The sequence below is a fragment of the Gorilla gorilla genome, chromosome 23, assembly GCF_029281585.2.
Source record: "Gorilla gorilla gorilla isolate KB3781 chromosome 23, NHGRI_mGorGor1-v2.1_pri, whole genome shotgun sequence".
In the NCBI taxonomy this organism is placed as follows: domain Eukaryota; kingdom Metazoa; phylum Chordata; class Mammalia; order Primates; family Hominidae; genus Gorilla; species Gorilla gorilla.
The window spans coordinates 19,182,439-19,201,605 of NC_086018.1; the positions used below are offsets into that span (position 1 = coordinate 19,182,439).

At 48.7% G+C, this 19,167-nt stretch overlaps 1 protein-coding gene across 3 annotated transcripts in view; it reads left to right on the forward strand.

Moving 5' to 3' along the window:
* The window catches only part of UBE2L3 (ubiquitin conjugating enzyme E2 L3), a 53,046-nt gene extending 36,565 nt beyond the window's left edge, over positions 1–16,481 (forward strand). For all 3 annotated transcript variants that reach the window (XM_004063094.4, XM_055375072.2, XM_055375071.2), the window contains 2 exons: positions 3,294–3,480; positions 13,962–16,481. In XM_004063094.4, the coding sequence (XP_004063142.1) occupies positions 3,294–3,480; positions 13,962–14,116 (342 nt within the window). In that variant the 3' untranslated portion in view covers positions 14,117–16,481. The remainder of the gene's footprint in view (positions 1–3,293; positions 3,481–13,961) is intronic.
* Positions 16,482–19,167: the final 2,686 nt, after the last annotated feature.

Consider the following 19,167-nt stretch of genomic DNA (forward strand, 5'->3'; position numbering starts at 1 on the left):
GTTGGGTGTGCCATGGCAGACCTGGGTGAGGGAAAAGGGAGTACAATGGGAAGGGCTTCCCCAGCTCTGGAGATAGGTAGGGTTGGGGAGAGGCCAAAAGACTCTTTGCTGAGTCATCTCTCAGGCTCCTGGGGCCATCAGAGTGTCCAGGCCCCAAAGGTGGTTTTCAGGTGGTTCTAGGGGCAAGGGGCTAGGGCATGGTGCTGGCCCTGCCTGGTGATCACCTGTTGAGTGACCAGCTCAGGTCCCCAGGGTCCAGCCATTGAGCTGACTACTGTTTCTACCCTGGGAAGATTGAGCTGGCCGGGATTTGGCATCAAGGCGGTTATTTGGACTTCTAGTACTCACAGTGTATTCTGGTTGGGTTGTAACTTACCTCTGGTACAACTCTACTTGTATCTTCAGAAAAGATCAAGAGATATTTGCAAAAACATAATATGATAAAGGACTGTCTAAAGGACAAAGAACACTTAAAACTCTATAATAAGAAAACAACAATAAATAACACCGTGCATCTCTTAGAATGACCAAAATCCAGAACACTGCCAAATGCTGCTGAGGACGTAGAGCAACAGGAACTCTCGCTCTTTCCTGGTGGGAATGCAAAATGGTGCAGCCACTTTGGAAGACAAGTTAGGCGGTTTCTTTCATTTATTTATTCATAAAATCTTTTTAACAAAGAAATTGAGTCTTTCTCTTGCCCAAAATGGAGTGCAGAAGCGTGATCACAGCTCACTGCATTCTCAAACTCCTGGGCCTAAGAAGTCCACCCTTCTTAGCCTCTGAAGTAGCTGAGACTACAGGCACACGCCACCATGCCAGGCCAATATATTTATTTTGTTATTATTTTTTGAGACGGAATCTTCCTCTGTCACCCAGGCTGGAGTGTAGTGGCGCAACCTCAGTTCACTGCAATCTCTGCCTCCCGGGTTTAAGCAATTCTTCTACCTCAGCCTCCCAAGTAGCTGGACTACAGGCGTGCACCACTACGCTCTGCTAATTTTTTTGTATTTTTAGTAGAGACAGGGTTTTACCACGTTGGCCAGGCTGGTCTTGAACTCCTGACCTCAAGTGATCTACCCAGCTTAGCCTCCCAAAGTGCTGGGATTACAGGTGTGAGCCACTGAGCCTGGCCCAGGCTAATATATTTAATTTTTTTTTTTTTTTTTTTTTTTTTTTGTAGAGATGGGGTCTTGTTATGTTTCACAAACTGATCTTGAACTCCCGGCCTCAAGTGATCCTCCCTCCCTGGCCTCCCAAAGTGCTCAGATTACAGACATGAGTCACTGCTCCTGGCCCAGTTTGGCAGGTTTTTTTGTTTGTTTGTATTTGGTTTTGTTTTTGTTTTGAGACTCAGTCTCGCTCTTTCGTCCAGGCCAGACTGCAGTGGCGCAATCTCTGCTCACTGCAAGCTCCGCTTCCCAGGTTCACGCCATTCTCCTGCCTCAGCCTCCTGAGTAGCTGGGACTACAGGCGCCCACCACCACGTCCAGCTAATTTTTTTTGTATTTTTAGTAGAGACGGGGTTTCACTGTGTTAGCCAGGATGGTCTCGATCTCCTGACCTCGTGATCCGCCCGCCTCGGCCTCCCAAAGTGCTGGGATTACAGGTGTGAGCCACCGCGCCCGGCCGGCAGTTTCTTACAAAACTAAACATATGTCTTACCATTGGATCCAGCAATTACATTCCTTGGTATTTAGCCAAATGAATTGAAAACTTGTATTCACACAGATGCTTATAACAGCTTTATTCATTAATTGCTAAGGTTTGAAAGCAACCAAGATGTCCTTCAGTGGGTTAATGGATAAATAAATTGTGGTATATCTAGACAAATGACATTCAACACTAAGAAGAAATGAGTCTGGGTGCAGTGGCTCACACCTGTAATCCTAGCACTTTGGGAGGCCGAGACAGGCAGATCTCTTGAGCCCAGGAGTTTGAGACCAACCTGGACAACATAGCAAAACCCGGTCTCTATAAAAATACAAAAAAATTAGCTGGGGGTGGTGGTGCCTATCTGTAGTCTCAGCTACTTGGGAGGCTGAAGTGGGAGGATTGCTTGAGCCTGTGAAGTCAAGGTTGCAGTGAGCCAAGATCACGCCACTATCCAGTGGGCAACAGAGCAAGACCCTGTCAAAAATAAATAAGTAAGTATGAAGGGGGGAAAAACAAGTAACGGCTGGGCACAGTGGCTCACGCTTAAAAACCCTGCATTTTGGGAGGCCGAGGCAGGCAGATCACTTGAGGTCAGGAGTTCAAGACCAGCCTGGCCAACATGGTGAAACCACATGTCTACTAAAGATACAAAAATTAGCTGGGCATTGAGGCGGGTGCCTGTAATCCCAGCTACTTGGGAGGCTGAAGCAAGAGAATTGCTTGAACCCAGGAGGCAGAGGTTGCGGTGAGCCAAGATCGTGCCATTGCATTCTAGCCTGGGCAACAGACTCTGAAAAAATAATAATAAGAAGAAGAAGAACAAATAGCTTCTAACAACAAATTTATTTCTCACTTATTGAGGCTGGGAAGTCTGAAGATCAAGGTGCCAGCAGATTCAGAGGCAACTGAGGGCCAGCTTCATGGTTTATAGATGGTGCCTTTTCACTGTGTCTTTATATGATGGAAAGGGCAAGGCAGTTCTCAGGGGCCTCTTTGATAAGGACACCAATCCCGTCATGACCTAATCACTTCCCAATGGCCCCAACTCCTAATACCATCACATTGGTGATTAGGTTTCAACATAAGATTTTTGGGGAGATACATTCAGACATAGCAGCTACATATTGCATGATTCCAGCTATCATGTCTGATAACCACACAAAACCTATAGAATGTGCAACACCAAGTATGAGCCCTAACATAAACTAGGGAAGCTGAGTGGTAATGATGTGTTAAGGTAAAAGGTTCATTGATGGTAACAAATTTGCCCCTCTGGTGAGGGATGCTGATAGTGGGAAAAGCTGTGTGTGTTCAGGGGCAGGGGGTATTTAGGAATTCTCTGTCCTTTCCTCTCAGTTTTGCTGTATACCTAAAGGTGTTCTAAAAAGTAAAGTCTTTTTTTTAAAAAAGTATGAAGAGACCAGGACATCAATCTCAAGCCCTTTCTCAGTTTAGCAGATAGCTTGCTCTAGAAATACTAATGGGTGGCTGGGTTGTCCTGAAGGTGGCAGGGCTTCAGTTGATACTTGAATCCCTTGAAATAAATTGATTTTTCAGATAAACAATTAAAACATTCCTATCTTGGCCATAGGTTTATGAACCATGGTGTGTTCATTTTGATCTCTCTTTCCTTCCAGGACAACCCTCCATATGATAAGGGGGCCTTCAGAATTGAAATCAACTTTCCAGCAGAGTACCCATTCAAACCACCGAAGATCACATTTAAAACAAAGATCTATCACCCAAACATTGACGAAAAGGGGCAGGTCTGTCTGCCAGTAATTAGTGCTGAAAACTGGAAGCCAGCAACCAAAACCGACCAAGGTAAGACATGTGCCTGTGTCTTCCTCGGAGGGGGTCTTTGGGGGTGCTGCTCTGGGGTGGGGGCTTCTCAGAGAATCTTTCAGGTACACGCAAAATGTAGCTGAGGTCCTGTCAGACCTTGTGGGAATGGCTCATCTCAGCTGAACTTTTGACCTGTATAGGGATTGAGGAGGCCTTTCCAGTGCTCAGCCCTGGGCTGCCATCCACAGTGGGAACACACATGGACAGACAAGCCCAGTGGCTTGCTGCTGGTGCAGAGAGGTGCAGGCACTGGTCCCTGGAAGGGATGAAGGACTGTGGGGCTGCCTACAAGAGGAAGGGAGAGTGGGATTTAAGGTGGCCTCATGCAGTAGTTAGTGCCTGAACTCAGACTTGAAGGAGGAAAGGAGGTTGGAGAGGGCCTTCCAGGCTATAAGAAGGGCATGAGCTAGAGCCTAGTTGCTCGGGTGATGTGAGGGGAGGGACAGAGGCAGATGTAAGGGCAGTATTCCCAGATGAAGGCACGTAGTTGGCTTTAGTGGGCCTGGGATTCCCTGGAGTTGGATGTGGCTGTGTGTGGTGCACATGTCTGTGTGTGGCTGTGTGAACATAAACATGCTCATTCTTCTGGGAAGAATATTTGAGTCAGTATTGTGGTTGTCCTCCCCTTTGTCCCCTAGAAGTGACTACTTTGTTATGGACTGTGTCTGGTTTTCATTTAATTCTAGACTTTCTTTTGAAGTCCTAATCTCATATTTTGGTGGCTTCCTTTTAAGTACCTAAACCAGTATAAAGTCTGTTTAGATTAGAGTGGATGAAGCTGGCACTTGAGAGGCTGCAAGTGGAGGGTTTCTTTTAGGGGTGCTGCTCTGGCGTAGGGGCTCATGGGTCCTTCCTGATGCCAGATCAGACAGAGTCCAGAGAACTCCTACCTTACCAGGTGCACGCAAAGTATGGCTGAGGTCCCACCAGTCCCTGTGGGAATAACTCAGCTGAACTTTTGACCTGCACAGGGATTGAGGAGGTCCCTTGTTTCAGTGATTGAGAAAAGCCCTGGAAGGTGGAGTTCAAAGCCTTTTGCAAGAAAAATCAAGCCTCACTTGTTGGAAATAATCACCATGAAAGGTGCCCATTAGACTCCCACACTGAGTAGAAGAAAGGAGTGGGTGCTAAACATTCAGTCAGGGCAGAACAGTCTCTAGTGGGCTTGGTCCTTGTTTGTGTACAAGCTGATGTTTATAAAAGCTTGACACAGTTCTTCTCAGTGCCTGGTTTTTTCTTTTCTTTTCTTTTCTTTTTTGGAAACGGAGTCTCGCTCTGTCACCAGGCTGGAGTGCAGTGGCGTGATCTCTGCTCACTGCAACCTCCGCCTCCTGAGTTTGCGCCATTCTCCTGCCTCAGCCTTCCGAGTAGCTGGGACTACAGGCACCCGCCACCACGCCCGGCTAATTTTTTGTATTTTTAGTAGAGACGGGGTTTCACTGTGTTAGCCAGGATGGTCTCGATCTCCTGACCTCGTGATCCACCCGCCTCGGCCTCCCAAAGTGCTGGGATTACAGGCGTAAGCCACCGCACCCGGCCAATTTTTTTTTTTCTTTTCTTTTCTTTTTTTTTTTTTGAGACGGAGTCACCCAGGCTGGAGTGCAGTGATGCCATCCCAGATCACTGTAACCTCCGCCTCCCGGGTTCAAGCAATTCTCCTGCCTCAGCCTCCCGAGTAGCTGGGATTACAGCCACCACGCTCGGCTAATTTTTGTATTTGTAGTAGAGACGGGGTTTCACCACGTTGACCAGGCTGGTCTCAAACTCCTGACATTAGGTGATCCACCCGCCTCAGCCTCCCAAAGTGCTGGGATTACAGGCGTGAGCCACCATGCCCAGCGAGCCTGGTTTTTTTCTATACAGATTCCTAGCACTGTGGAAAACCTATAGCTGCATTTGATCAAGAGTGTTCAATAATTCCTGGAGTCCTTGCCGAGTCATGTCTGTTAACCCATCGTGCCTGGGGAGTGGCAGTCCTTCCAGGCCAGGTTGCCCAGGAAAGCCCTGCACTTCAGGTTCTGGCCACAAAGAGTTCTGAGACTCCTCCCTTACCTGTAGACTGAGAGGGTGGGGCTAGGGCCAGGGAGGCTCTCAGGAGATGGATGCACGTGCTTTGCCACCTCTCATGGGGCTGCTGCATAGAAGGCCGTGGCAGGGTTATTCACTTTTTACCTTCCTATCCAGGTGCACTGCCAAAATGCTCTGCTTTTTCAGACTGTGGCTGCTTCTCCCCCACCCCCAAGAGCCAAGTAACTTAGGGGCAGCTTTTAATTTTTTTTTGTAAAAAGTACAGTTGACTTGGGATTTTTAAGGTAAAAATTTTGGTACAGGAGCTATTCTGTGTGCCATGATGGACAGAACCGGAATTGCTATTTTGTGATTTGGGACAGTTGAGGATTCCTTCCTAGAACATTATTATGTAGATTGTTTGTGGCATGGCCTTGATCCCCATCCTCACATACATCAAGAATGTTGTTCCTGGCACTTGACGGCCACATTCCCATGTTTGTTATCTATTACTGCATTATAACCCCTATCAAAACTTTGTGGCTTAAAGTAACACCAGTTTATTAGTTTTTACTCTGGAGGTTGGCTGGGCTTGGCTACATGGTTCTACAGCTGACTGTTCGTTCCTGGGGTCACTCATGCAGTTGTATTGAGGTGGGAACTCAGCTTGGCTGGGAAGTGCTGGTAGGCATAGTGCACATGTGTGGAAATGGTATTAGCTAAGGCACTTCGGTTCTCTTTGTGTTCTCTTATTTTCCACAAGGCTACATTGGACCCCTTCATAGCATGGTGGTCTCAGGGTTCCAGGGTGAAGGCATAGAACTGGTACAGTGTCACTTCTGTGGATTCTTTTGGTCAGGCAAGTCCAGATTTAATGAGAGGGAAAATAGACTTCAGCTCTTGATGGGAGGAGTATGCAGGATGGGAGACATGATGGCAGAGGTGGGACAGGCAGGCAAGGTTGCTGAGTCCCCTTGCTGCCTCCTCAGGCCCACTTGGGCCTGCTTTTCCCAAATGGCAGCTCCTCTGGACATGCCATTCCTTCTCCCACCTGCCTGATTCTTCATATGTTGGGTGTCCCTGTTTTTCTGGTGCTATTTCCTGACTGCTGTTCAGCTGCCACTGTCCTGCAAAGCCTGCCTTTTTAAATGCCTCACCATTCCTTCATTTGTTTCTTAAATATGGGAAGTGAAAGTGCCACCTGAGGCCGGGCACAGTGGCTCACGCCTGTAATCCCAGCATTTTGGGAGGCTGGGGCAGGCAGATTGCTTGAGCCAAGGAGTTTGAGACCAGCCTGAGGAACATGGTGAAACCCTGTCTGTACCAAAAAAAAAAAAAAAGAAAGGAAAGAAAGAAAGGGAAAAAGCCACTTGTGCCACCCTCCTGCTGTAATCTTCCAGCGCTCTTCCTTTGTCTCCAGAGCACCTGCTCATGATTTTTGTCTCCTGCCCTTGTCCTTAGAAACTTCAGCATTCCCAATCATGGCTTCTCTCAGATCCAGCCTTGAAGTTCTTTGACCTCCTCAATTCACAACCTGTAGCTGACTTTAGCCACCCACAAGTACAGAAAAGTAAGCATAATGGAAGAAATAATAATATGAAAAGATGCTCATATGACCCAGGAATTCCACTCTTAGGTATATCTACCCAAGAGAAATGAAAACATATGCCCAATAAAAACTTGTACACAGATGTTCATAGCACCATTATTCACAATGGATAAGAAGTGGAAAGAGCCCAAATGTCCATCAATTGGTGAGTGAATAAACAAAATGTGAGCCAGGCGTGGTGGCTCACGCCTGTAATCCCAGCACTTTGGGAGGCTGAGGCAGGTGGATCACCTGAGGTCCAGAGTTCAAGACCAGCCTGGCCAACATGGTGAAACTCTGTCTCTACTAAAAATACAAAAAATTAGCTGGGTGTGGTGGCGGGCGCCTGTAATCCCAGCTACTTGGGAGGCTGAAGCTGGAGAATCACTTGGACCTGGGAGGCAGAGGTTGCAGTGAGCCAAGATTGCGCCATTGCACTCCAGCCTGGGCAACAAGAGCCAAACTCCGTCTCAAAACAAAACAAAACAAACAACAAAAAATGGTGTATCTCTACAATGAAATATTATTTAGCCATAAAAAGCAATGAAGTACTGTCTTATGGTACATAAACCTTGAAAATATGCTAAATGGGCCGGGCACGGTGGCTCACGCCTGTAGTCCCAGCACTTTGGGAGGCCAAGGCGGGCAGATCACAAGGTCAGGAGATCAAGACCATCCTGGCTAACATGGTGAAACCCTGTCTTTACTAAAAAAATATGAAAAAATTAGCTAGGTGTGGTGGTGGGCACCTGTAGTCCCAGCTACTTGGGAGGCTGAGGCAGGAGAATGGCGTGAACCTGGGAGGCGGAGATTGCAGTGAGCCGAGATCACGCCACTGCACTCCAGCCTGGGCGACAGAGCAAGACTCCGTCTCAAAAAAAAAAAAAAAAAGAAAGAAAATATGCTAAATGAAAGAACCATCCACGGAAGGCCACATATTGTATGATTCCATTTGTAGTTGAGCCTCATTGTTCATAGAGTCTGCATTTGCGAATTTGCCTACTCACTAAAGTTTTTTGTAGCCCCAAAATCAATACTCTCGGCACTCGTGGTCTATCACAGATGTGTGCGTGTGCAGAGCAGCAAAAAATTTGAAGTACCCCATGCATGTGTTCCAGCTGAGGTTGTGTGGTTGAACAGTGCGATGCCCTGCCTTCTTGTTTCAGCTCTCAACTGAAGCAAGTGGGCTGTCTAATGCCACACTTCTTGGATTTTGTGCTTTTTGTTGGTGATTTTGCTTTGGCCCCAAACGTGGTGCTGAAGTGCTGTCTAGTATTCCTGAGCACAAAAGGTCATGATATGCCTTTTGGAGAAAATACATGTGTGAGATAAGCTTTATTTGGGCATGAGTTATAGTGCTGCTGAGTCAATATTACCTATTAAATAAGGTGTCTTTAAACACACATAAAACAAAGTTATATATTAATCAGCTGGCAAAAATGTGAGCAGAGGCTTGTTTGAACCTAAACCTCTGTTTCCCTTAGGAGCAATGATTCAGTATCATTAATTCAATGTTCATGGCAAGTTTATAGAACATAAGCACTACAGAAAAAATTCAGCTGTATATGGGATGCTCAGACTAGGGTGGATCCATTGAGACAAAGTAGATTAGTGATTGTCAGGGTCTAGGAGGAGGAGAATAGGAAGTGACTACTGAGAGTGGGTTTTCTTTTTGGGGGATGAAAATGTTCCAGGCTGGGCGTGGTGGGTCACACCTGTAATCCCAGCACTTTGGGAGGCTGAGGTGGGCGGATCACAAGGTCAAGAGATCCAGACCATCCTGGCCAACGTGGTGAAACCCCGTCCCTACTAAAAATACAAAAAAAAATTAGCTGGGCACGGTGGCGTGCACCTGTAGTCCCAGCTACTCAGGAGGCTGAGGCAGGAGAATCACTTGAACCCGAGAGGCGGAGGTTGCAGTGAGCTGAGATCACGCTACTGCACTCCAGCCTGGGTGACAGAGTGAGAGCGAGACTCCATCTCCAAAAAAAAAAAAAAAAAAAAAAAATTAGCCAGGCGTGGTGACAGGCACCTGTAATCCCAGCTACTTGGGAGGCAAAAAAAAAAAAACAAAAAAAAAACACCCCCCCCCTTTTTTTTTTTTAAAGCACATTCCATGGAAGGCTACAACATTGCATATCTTCTTGGGTTGAAGGTACATTGACATTTTATTCTTTGACAATGAAGCTCCCTGGATTTTTATGAAAAGGAGGGGAAATCACAAATATTGCTTACATCCGCTATTGCAGAGAAACTGTCATTAAGAACAAAAGGGCCAGGTGCGGTGGCTCATGTCTGTAATCTCAGCACTTTAGGAGGCCGAGGCGGGCAGATCACGAGGTCAGGAGATCAAGACCATCCTGGCTAACACGGTGAAACCCCGTCTCTACTAAAAACACAAAAAAATTAGCCGGGTGTGGTTGCGGGCACCTGTAGTCCCAGCTGCTGCCACTGCACTCCAGCCTGGGCAACAGAGCGAAACTCTGTCTTAAAAAAAAAAAAAAGAAAAAAAGAAAAGGAAGGAAATATTATAGGCTTTATTCTCTGATGAGAATATAGTGAGAGTAAAAGGTAAAATTGGCTAATTTGTTGTGTGGGTTTTTTGTTTTTTGTTTTTTGTTGGGGGGACAGAGTCTCACTTTGTCACCCAGGCTGGAGTGCAGTGGCATAATCTTGGCTCATTGCAACCTCCGCCTCCTGGATTCAAGCATTTCTCCTCCCTCAGCCTCCCGAGTAGCTGGGACTACAGGCGCATGCCACCACACCTGGCTAGTTTTTTGTATTTTAGTAGAGACAAGGTTTCACCGTATTGCCCAGGCTGGTCTTGAACTCCTGAGCTCAGACAATCTGCCCACTTCGGCTTCCCAAAGTGCTAGGGTTACAAGTGTGAGCTGCTGCGCCCGGCCTGTTGTATGTTTTTAAGCCCCTACATTTTGCAGAAAAAAAAATACTTCTGAGGAGCATTTGGGTCACGGAAGAGACCAAGAACCCAGGGCTGGATGGTTTATAAAATACAATTTAATATGCTGTCCTATATATGAAAAATGTTGATAGAGGGCCACAGTTGTAATTTGTAAAGCAGACAATCTGTCAGGTGTTCTTACTAGCAAAATAAGTTCAGCTCAGCTGAAGTTTATTATAGTTTAGCTAAGGAGCCAGAAATGCACCCAAGGGAACAGCGAAAGAATGAAATACTTATCAGAACTACTAAGTAAATTTTAAAATACTCAGACTTGAGGCCGGGCATGGTGGCTCATGCCTGTAATCCCAGCACTTTGGGAGGATGAGGTGGGCGGATCATGAGGTCAGGAGATCAAGACCATCCTGGGTAACATGGTGAAACCCCATCTTTACTAAAATTACAAAGAATTAGCCAGGCGTGGTGGTGGATGCCTGTAGTCCCAGCTACTGGGGATGTTGAGGCAGGAGAATCGCTTGAACCCAGGAGGTGGAGGTTTCAGTGATTTGAGATTGTGCCACTGCACTCCAGCCTGGGCGACAGAGTGAGATGCCATCTCAATTTAAAAAAAAAAATTCAGACTTGATCAAATTAGTGAAAGTGAAACTAAAAAAAATAACGAAATAGACAAATGGCATCTTTTGAGAAATAGGTCTTTTAATTTTTATTTTGCCAGGTGCAGTGGCTCACGCCTGTAATCCAGCACTTTGGGAGGCCGAGGCGGGTGGATCACGAGGTCAGGAGATCGAGACCATCCTGGCTAACACGGTGAAACCCCGTCTCTACTAAAAAATTACAGAAAATTAGCCGGACATGGTGGCAGGTGCCTGTAATCCCACTACCTGGGAGGCTGAGGCAGGAGAATGGCATGAGCCTGGGAGGCGGAGCTTGCAGTGAGCCGAGATTGTGAGCTGTGATTGTGCCACTAACTCAGCCTGGGTGACAGAGCGAGACTCCATCTCAAAAAAAAAAAAAAAAAAATTATTATTATTTTTTTGCGATAGGGTCTCGCTGTGTCACTCAGGCTGAGTATAGTGGCACAATCACAGCTCACTACAGCCTCAATATTGTGGGCTCAAGCAATCATCCCACCTCAGCTCCCAAGGAGCTGGGACTACAGGCATGTGCCACCACGACCGTCTAATTTTATTTTTTATTTTTTGTAGAGGCCAGGTCTTGCTATGTTGCCCAGGCCAGTCTCAGCCTCCTGGCCTCAAGTGATCCTTCCTCCTTGGCCTCCCAAAGTGCTGGGAATACAGGTGTGAGCCACCAACCTCTGCATTAGTTACCAAGGTGATGATAGTGAGAAGTAGAGAGCCTAAGTATTCATATCAGAGAGTGAGGTGAAAACTCCTGAGCGTGCCCCTAACGAAGTACTCAGCCTGTCCTTAGCCCAGTGAGGTTTCTAAAATGCTAATGCGGTAGTAATTATCCTGTTACAGGGCCATTTCTAATCATGGGAAGGGAAGGGGAGCCACCTATTTGTGCTCTTAGGCGACTGTGGCTCAATTTCCAACCCTGAAGTCAAGAACAGCCAGGAAAAGGGAGCAGTCTCACACCGAGGGTGGTGTGCACTGAAATACGCTGTGGCCAGTCAGCCAAGGGTGGGCTTCATTTATTAAATAAATAAATAAATGTTTATTAAATAAAAATATACCTCCAGGGCCTGCTGCCTCTAGAGGTACAGGTGGCTTGTACAGGGAGGTGATACCACCTACCCCTGAGGAGGCTTAGAGACTGAATTAGAGGCCACCCTGGCCTGCAGAGAGCTTTCCAGGCCCCTTGCCCCTGCTTGCTGTTCACAGTCCACCCTCCTTGCCCAACCACCGCCAACAAATGTGGAACCTGTCAGCACTGCATGCGCAATGCCCTCCTCGCCTCTGCCCCACTGCTTCACCTCTACCCACTGTGGTCACAGGAGCCCTCTCTTTCCCGTTCTCACTAGGCACAGTAAAAAGCAGAGGTTAGGCAGATGGGTTTTGGACACCAGGCCAGGAGTACTCTGTGCTGTGGCCCTCACTTAATGTGTGCTGTTGAATGATTATGCCTTTGCATATGACTCAGCCAGCATCAGCATTTTGTTTTATTTATTTACTTTTGAGACAGAGTCTCGCTCTGTTGCCCAAGCTAGAGTGCAGTGGCACGATCTCGGCTCACTGCAACTGCCATCTCCCGGGTTCAAGCGATTCTCCTGCCTCAGCCTCCTGAGTAGCTGGGACTCTAGGCATGGGCCACCATGCCTGGCTAATTTTTGTATTTTTAGTAGAGACGGGGTTTCACCATGTTGCCCAGGCTGGTCTTGAGCTCCTGACCTCAGGTGATCTGCCTGGCTAGCATTTGCATTTTAATCTATTTCTTGTAATGCTGAATGAACAATATGAGCCCTCAATAAAGGAATTGACCAGGTGCAGTGGCTTCATGCCTGTCATCCTAGCACTTTTGGGAGGATGAGGCAGGAGGATCACTCAAGCCCAGGAGTTTGAGACCAGCCTGGGCAACATAGTGAGACCCCATCTCTACAAAAAACTAGGCCAGGAGCAGTGGCTAACACCCATAATCCCAACTACTCTCAGGGCCAAGGTGGGAGGATTGTTTGAGCCCAGGAGATAAGACTGCAGTGAGCTGTGATTGCACCACTGTACTCTAGCCTGGGTTAAAAAAAAAAATTAGCTGGACGTGATGGCATGTGCTTGTAGTCTCAGCTACTCAGGAAGCTGAGGCAGGAGGATCATTTACACCCAGGAGTTTGAGGGTACCGTGCAGTAAAGTATGATTGAGCCACTGCACTCCAGTCTGAGTGACAGCAAGACTGTCTAAAAAAAATAAAAAGGAATTTGTGGCATCAGCAGTTCAGAGAAGAGGGGCACCGTTTTACAGTGGGAAGGAATATTCTGAGGGTGCTGGTCCTGACAGGGTCAGGGGGCAACTGTGGCATGGCAAAGTATGTGAGGAGGTGTGGGTAGCAGCTGCTTCTGATTCCCCACTATCCTTCCACCCTGGGGCACGTCTGGGCTACGGCACCTAGGGGGAGTACTGTGGCACCCATCAGAGCCATCAGCGTGACATCTGCCTGTGGTCTTGACAATGTGATGCGATGGCGGTTGTCAGCTTCCCATTGGCTGGCCCCAGCGACCCTTTCTAGAGGGTTCAGAAACTCCTAAGGGTCTTCCAGAGTTGGGTCATTGCGCATTGACAAGTGCAGTGCCATCATATACCCTTCTCTCTAGTGCCCACTCAGTCACCTTAACCAAAACTTCCCTGAGCCGAGCATGGTGCTGGGTGCTGGGCTGATGCAGGGAAGTTCTACCCGGTCCTGCCCTGAAGAAAGTGACCCTGTGTGCAAGCATGAGAGTGAGCAGTTCAATACTAGGCCTCCTATCTCCAGAGTACACAAGAGGACTGGATTAGCCAGGCATGGTGGTGCACTACTGTAGTCCTGGCTACTTGGGGGACTGAGGCTGGAGGATTGCTTGAGGTCAACCCAGGAGGTTGAGGCTGCAGTGAGCCAAGATGGTGCCACTGCGCTGCAGCCTAGGTGACAGAGTGAGACCCTGTCCCTCCTCCCCAAACCCCTGCCAAGAAAAAAGGGCTGGGAGTGACTGAAGGCTAAGACCTCCCCAGGTGTTAGGTCAGGAAGGCTCCCTGGAGGCGGAAGCACATCACTGTGAACAATTATTCACTGTAGTGTTAGCTATTTGTTGTCCATTAATGTCTCCTAATCACAGAGGAAAGATGAGTTTTCTGGCAGTCAGAATTTTGGATAAATAGGAGGCAGCTTTGGCTTAAAAGCACATTAGCTGTAAATCAGTGGTAAAGCCAGAGTTTTGTTCCTGGGATTAGCTGCCTCTTGCCTGTGCCATTTCTGAGACTGTGTTAACCCCCCATGCCTTGTCCTTCTCTTGGCAGTAATCCAGTCCCTCATAGCACTGGTGAATGACCCCCAGCCCGAGCACCCGCTTCGGGCTGACCTAGCTGAAGAATACTCTAAGGACCGTAAAAAATTCTGTAAGAATGCTGAAGAGTTTACAAAGAAATATGGGGAAAAGCGACCTGTGGACTAAAATCTGCCACGATTGGTTCCAGCAAGTGTGAGCAGAGACCCCGTGCAGTGCATTCAGACACCCCGCAAAGCAGGACTCTGTGGAAATTGACACGTGCCACCGCCTGGCGTTCGCTTGTGGCAGTTACTAACTTTCTACAGTTTTCTTAATCAAAAGTGGTCTAGGTAACCTGTAAAGAAAGGATTAAAAATTTAAGATGTTCTAGTTCTGCTCTCTTTGTTTTAAAAATCACTGCTTCAATCTACTTCAAAAGAATGGTGTTTCTTTTCTTGTCCAATTTTATCCAAAATCTTCAAGTTACATTTAACCCATAAGGTTTTAAAAGAAGGAAAAAAAACGGTTGTGGTTCCCTTTCTTCCCTACCCTTGCCACTCCCACTTTCTGGCACCGAGTTTATTTTTCACTTACTTACTTCCCCAGACCCCGGGCTCGCCTCCACAAAGGAGAAGAGACTGCCCTGGCGGTCCTGGTGGCTTTTCTTAGCATGTGTGGGACTGTTGCCCAGTGTGGGAGTTGGTTTAAATTCTCCTGACTCCAGTTTATAACATCCTTTTAAAAAATTTAAAAACAAACAGCCACACCCCTCCTCCAGTCCTTCTCAGTTCTTGTGTGAAACTCCAGCTGATGTTACCACAGTAACATCAGTTAATTGGGCAAGCCCTGATGTCAGTGTGTGTAACTGACCTCTGGCCTGGCCTGCACAGAGAAGCCCTATAATCACAGGTCTGTGGTGGCCCCAAAATGGGGGGCCTGCTAGTCAGGAGGATGCTGTGCACACTGTGTGTGATGAATCTCGCCAGAAAGGCTCCTGAGGTCCCAGGTTGGCACTTCTCCCTGCAGCCATTGTAGAAGATCTGCTGGTCCTTGCAGGCAAAGCTACAGCCAGAATGTCCGTTTGAAATTCCTAGCTCATCTGTCACCGAGCTTCATCCGAATGTGCCACGGAGCTTGCTCTCCACTTCCTCCGTGCAGCGGCCCTGCCACAGCCCTCCCTCGGCACACTTTGACCCTTTGTAGGATTGGAATTAGCAGGACTCGGCTATTTAAAGCACCAGTCTGGGGTCGCCTGGGCCCCTGCTGACCCCTTTCTCCAGAGCAGCCAGCCCAGCCCGGGAACAAGACGGACTTCCTCTCCCTTCGGACTCACAGCCTTTGCAGAGTCAAGCTCCACTTGAAGCTCACTCAGTAATATCCTTTCAATGTGTTTTATATTGTTTTGACTGCCTTTTTTTGTAGAAATAAAAATTGACCTTAGAATTTATCGTCAGATAAACTTGTAAAGATTTGAATATTAATGTCTTTTCAAGGCAAATGGGATTGTCCCCGCACTAGTAGAGAATCCATGTCGCTCTGACACCCCAAGGAAGCCGACGATCCAAATGCCGTGTGTCACCAACCCCGCTTCTGCCACTGGCGGCTTCCCTTCTTGGCTCTTGGGGGGGACTAGATCCTGTGGAGAAGATGACTTAAACTTTGCTTTTTGTTTTGATTTTAATTCTATAACTTGAGATCTTTCTGGGGCCTACAGGTGTGTAAGACAGCTTGGTCTGGTCTGTGCAGAAGTGGGGAGTGATGGGCAGGTTCGGCAGCCTAACATTGTTCAGGCGCGTGGCCCCTGCGGTGTGTACACGAACACAGCTTCTTTTGTCCTAGGTACGCCAAGGGCAGGTTTCTGGAGACTCCCTTGTGCCCGGGATGGCAAGGGCACCGGGCTGGCGTTTTCACATCTGTCTTCATTAGCAGAAAAGTGATGATGGATTTTATTTCACTCACACTCCAGTTTGTAATAAAATGCCAAATTCTGTCAGAAGCTATCCAAACAAGCCACCATTTGTTCTTGTTGCTTCTCTGGATCCAGAAATGTTGCCATTCTTGGAAACTGTCCCATTGCTTCGTATTTCTGCCAACGTAGCTCTGCCTGCCTGTCACCCCCTCACTGCACTCTGCTCATCACGGGAGGATACCTGTGTGCCGGCAGCCCCTCAGGGACTCTCAGCCCTGGCACTGGCACCCCAGGGTTGGCCCCATCAGCAGAGGCCTGGCTTTCGAGCCAGTGGGTGTCTCTCCTTCGGGCCTGGGCGGCTTGCTCCTGCCAGCCATGCCTTCAGGGTAGGCTCTGAGCAAGCTGGCGAACAGCCCTGGCTGCTCCAAAACCAAAAAGCTGGGTCCTCTGGAGGAGGGGCGAGCTGTGGAGCAGCCACCCACTGCTGCCCCAAGCTCACTCAGGAATTCACACCCGCCTGGTTTCTTGAAGTGTGCCGGGTCCTTCCCTCTGCTCCCTACTCCCCACCACGGCAGAGAATAGGCTTTCTAAGATGCTGCGATCCCGTTCTGCTGCCCTTAATAAAAATGCTCTCAGACACTGGTTAGTCGTGTGGGTTTCTTCCTTCCTGGGAGCGGGCAGTGCCAGGGGCCTATGCTCTTGGAGATGGGAGGGCTGGCTGGGGCCCAGGTCCTGGGGCTTCTGATCTCTTTCCCCATTCCCAGCCTCTCCAAAAAAGGTACATAGAAGTGTTCCTGCCTCCCTAGAGGGAAGGAGATGAGGTATAATCAACAAGAAAGCCAGAGACTTCAGACAGTCGGGGCCTGCAGAGGGCGCTCTTGGGTGTCTCGTTGAGGGGACAGGGACTAAAGTGTGGGTACATCACTTACATGCGTGGGTCATCCTGGAGCCTCCTGGGAGTGTTAACAATCCATGTTTAGAAGAGGCAAACCTGGGGTCCCAAGAGGTCACAGAATTGATAAGGGTGTGCCTGAGGGTGGAGCTGGGCCATGTCCATGAATGGTGCCAGCCAGAAACACTCTGAGTCCCCAGTACAGCCCACTGCCAGGGTGCTGCGGCAGTGGTGCTAACTCAGCAAGGGCTCAGCCAGGCTCAGGACTTTTTTGGCTAGGCCTTCCCTGCCTGGAATTTGACACCAGCTGAGACTAGGCCTGTACTGTTCAGCTGGATCTGCAGGTCTTGGGGAAGGAAACTTCCTGGGGTATCATTTTACTAGCCTTTAACATACCTAGCACTTTACCCTCTGAGTCTCAGGAGAGCCCTGTGGCATCCTTATCCCTGCTTTTAAAGACAACCAAGACCCCTGGCCTGTTTTTGTTCACATTCTGACTGCAGAGCCTGTTGCATTCCACCACTTGGCATATTTCTTCCCACAGGGTCCCTCTGAGCCCAGAAACAGCCAGTTACCACCCTCCCCAAAGCCAGAGACCTTTAAGCCCCTCTGTCAACTTCCTCTTCCCTACAGCCACCACCCACCATTTTTGGCCTTGTTCACTATTAATTGTTCAGCATGAAATAAGCATCCATTTCATCACTCCTGTACCCGCTGCAGCCTGACTTCTGTCACCTGCTGCCCCTTGCTGCTTTTCCTTTCATTTGGTGCCATCTAACCCAGCCCTGAAAGAAGCCAGAGCTGCTCTCAGCATTTCCCACCCTGTCCTGCCTGGCTCTTCCTTCTCTCTCTGCTTCCCGGGTATGGCATGGGGGAAGGGCACCAACCCAGAACAGAGGGGAGCTGAGGGTACCATTGCTCCCAGTGCATTGCAGTGCCTAGCCTGGTCCATGCCTGGTAAGTGGCCATTTCCCAGATTACTGGAACGTGTTCTTGTTCACAGAGGGCTCCTAGGGAACCCTGGAGGCCTCAGAGGATCAGAGTAGAAAGGACCACCGTGCAGAGGCCATAACTGAGGCCTTGGGAAGGAAGTCACTTCCAGAGAGCATTCCCCACCTGGTGCTGGCCAGGTTCAGAAACCCCCCTGTGGCTCCACATGTTGCCGCGGGTTTCTCCTACATCTTCCTCTGTGTGTCACTGGATGACACTGGATGACTGTCCCTGTATGTACCAGACTGGGAGCCCCTTGCAGACCAGGCCATTTCAGCTCCAGCCCTGGCCTAGCACAGAGTGGACCCTCCAGACACGAATGCTGAGTGGATGGATAACAGTGAACTACTTGGCTAAGACACTGTTGCTGCCCCCACAGCCCCTGTGGGCCACCAGTCACCACCCCAACAGGTCCTTATCACTTTCACCTCCTCGTGAGATGGGCCTCATTATAATCAGGTGGGCCTGATTATCCTACCAGTCTATGCCCCCGCTCACTTCAGTTTTTTTTTGTTTGTTTGTTTTGAGTCGGGCTCACTCTGTCACCCAGGCTAGAGTGCAGTGGCATGATCACTGCTCCCTGCAGCCTCTACCTCCCAGGCTGAGTCGATCCTCCTATCTCCGCCTCCTGAGTAGATGGAACTACAGGCTTGTGTCACTACACCCGGCTAATTTTTGTATTTTTTATAGAGACAGGCTTTTGGCATGTTACACAGTCTGGTCTCAATCTGCCAGCCTCAAGCCTTCCTCCCGACTCAGCCTCCCAAAGTGCTGGGATTACAGGCGTGAGCCACTATGCCCAGCCATTATTTTTTCTTTTTTAAATAACAGAAATAAGGTCTTAGTATGTTGTCTAGGCTGGTCTGGAACTCCAGAGCTCAAGTGATCCTCCCACTTCAGCCTCCCAAAGTGCTGGGATGATAGGTGTGAGCCACTGTGCCTGGCTTCACTTCACTCAAATGCTCATGGTCAGCCGGCTGCTGTGGCTGGTGCCTGTTAATTCCAACACTTCAGGAAAGGCCAAGGCGACCAGATCTCGAGCCCAGCAGTTTGAGACCAGCATGGGCAACATGCCAAAACCCCATCTCTACAAAAAATACAAAAATGAACCAGGCATGCCTGTGCTCCCAGCTCCTCAGGAGGCCAAGGTGGGATGATCACCTGAGCCTGGGGAGGTGGAGAACTGCAGAGACGTGATTGTGCCACTGTACTCCAGCCTGGGTGACAGGATGAGATCCTGTCTTTAAAAAGAAAAAAAAAGTCTCACGGTCCCCAGGGCTGCTGTCGACTCTGCTCATCCCTCCTTCCCTCCCTGGGTGACAGTAGCCACTCATCTAGCATCTGTGCAGACCCCCAGGTCTCTCCTGCCCACCCACACCTCTCCTGAGCCTAAAGCTGCACAACCAGCTGCTTCCTCCTCTCAGAACACTTCCATAACAGAAGCCC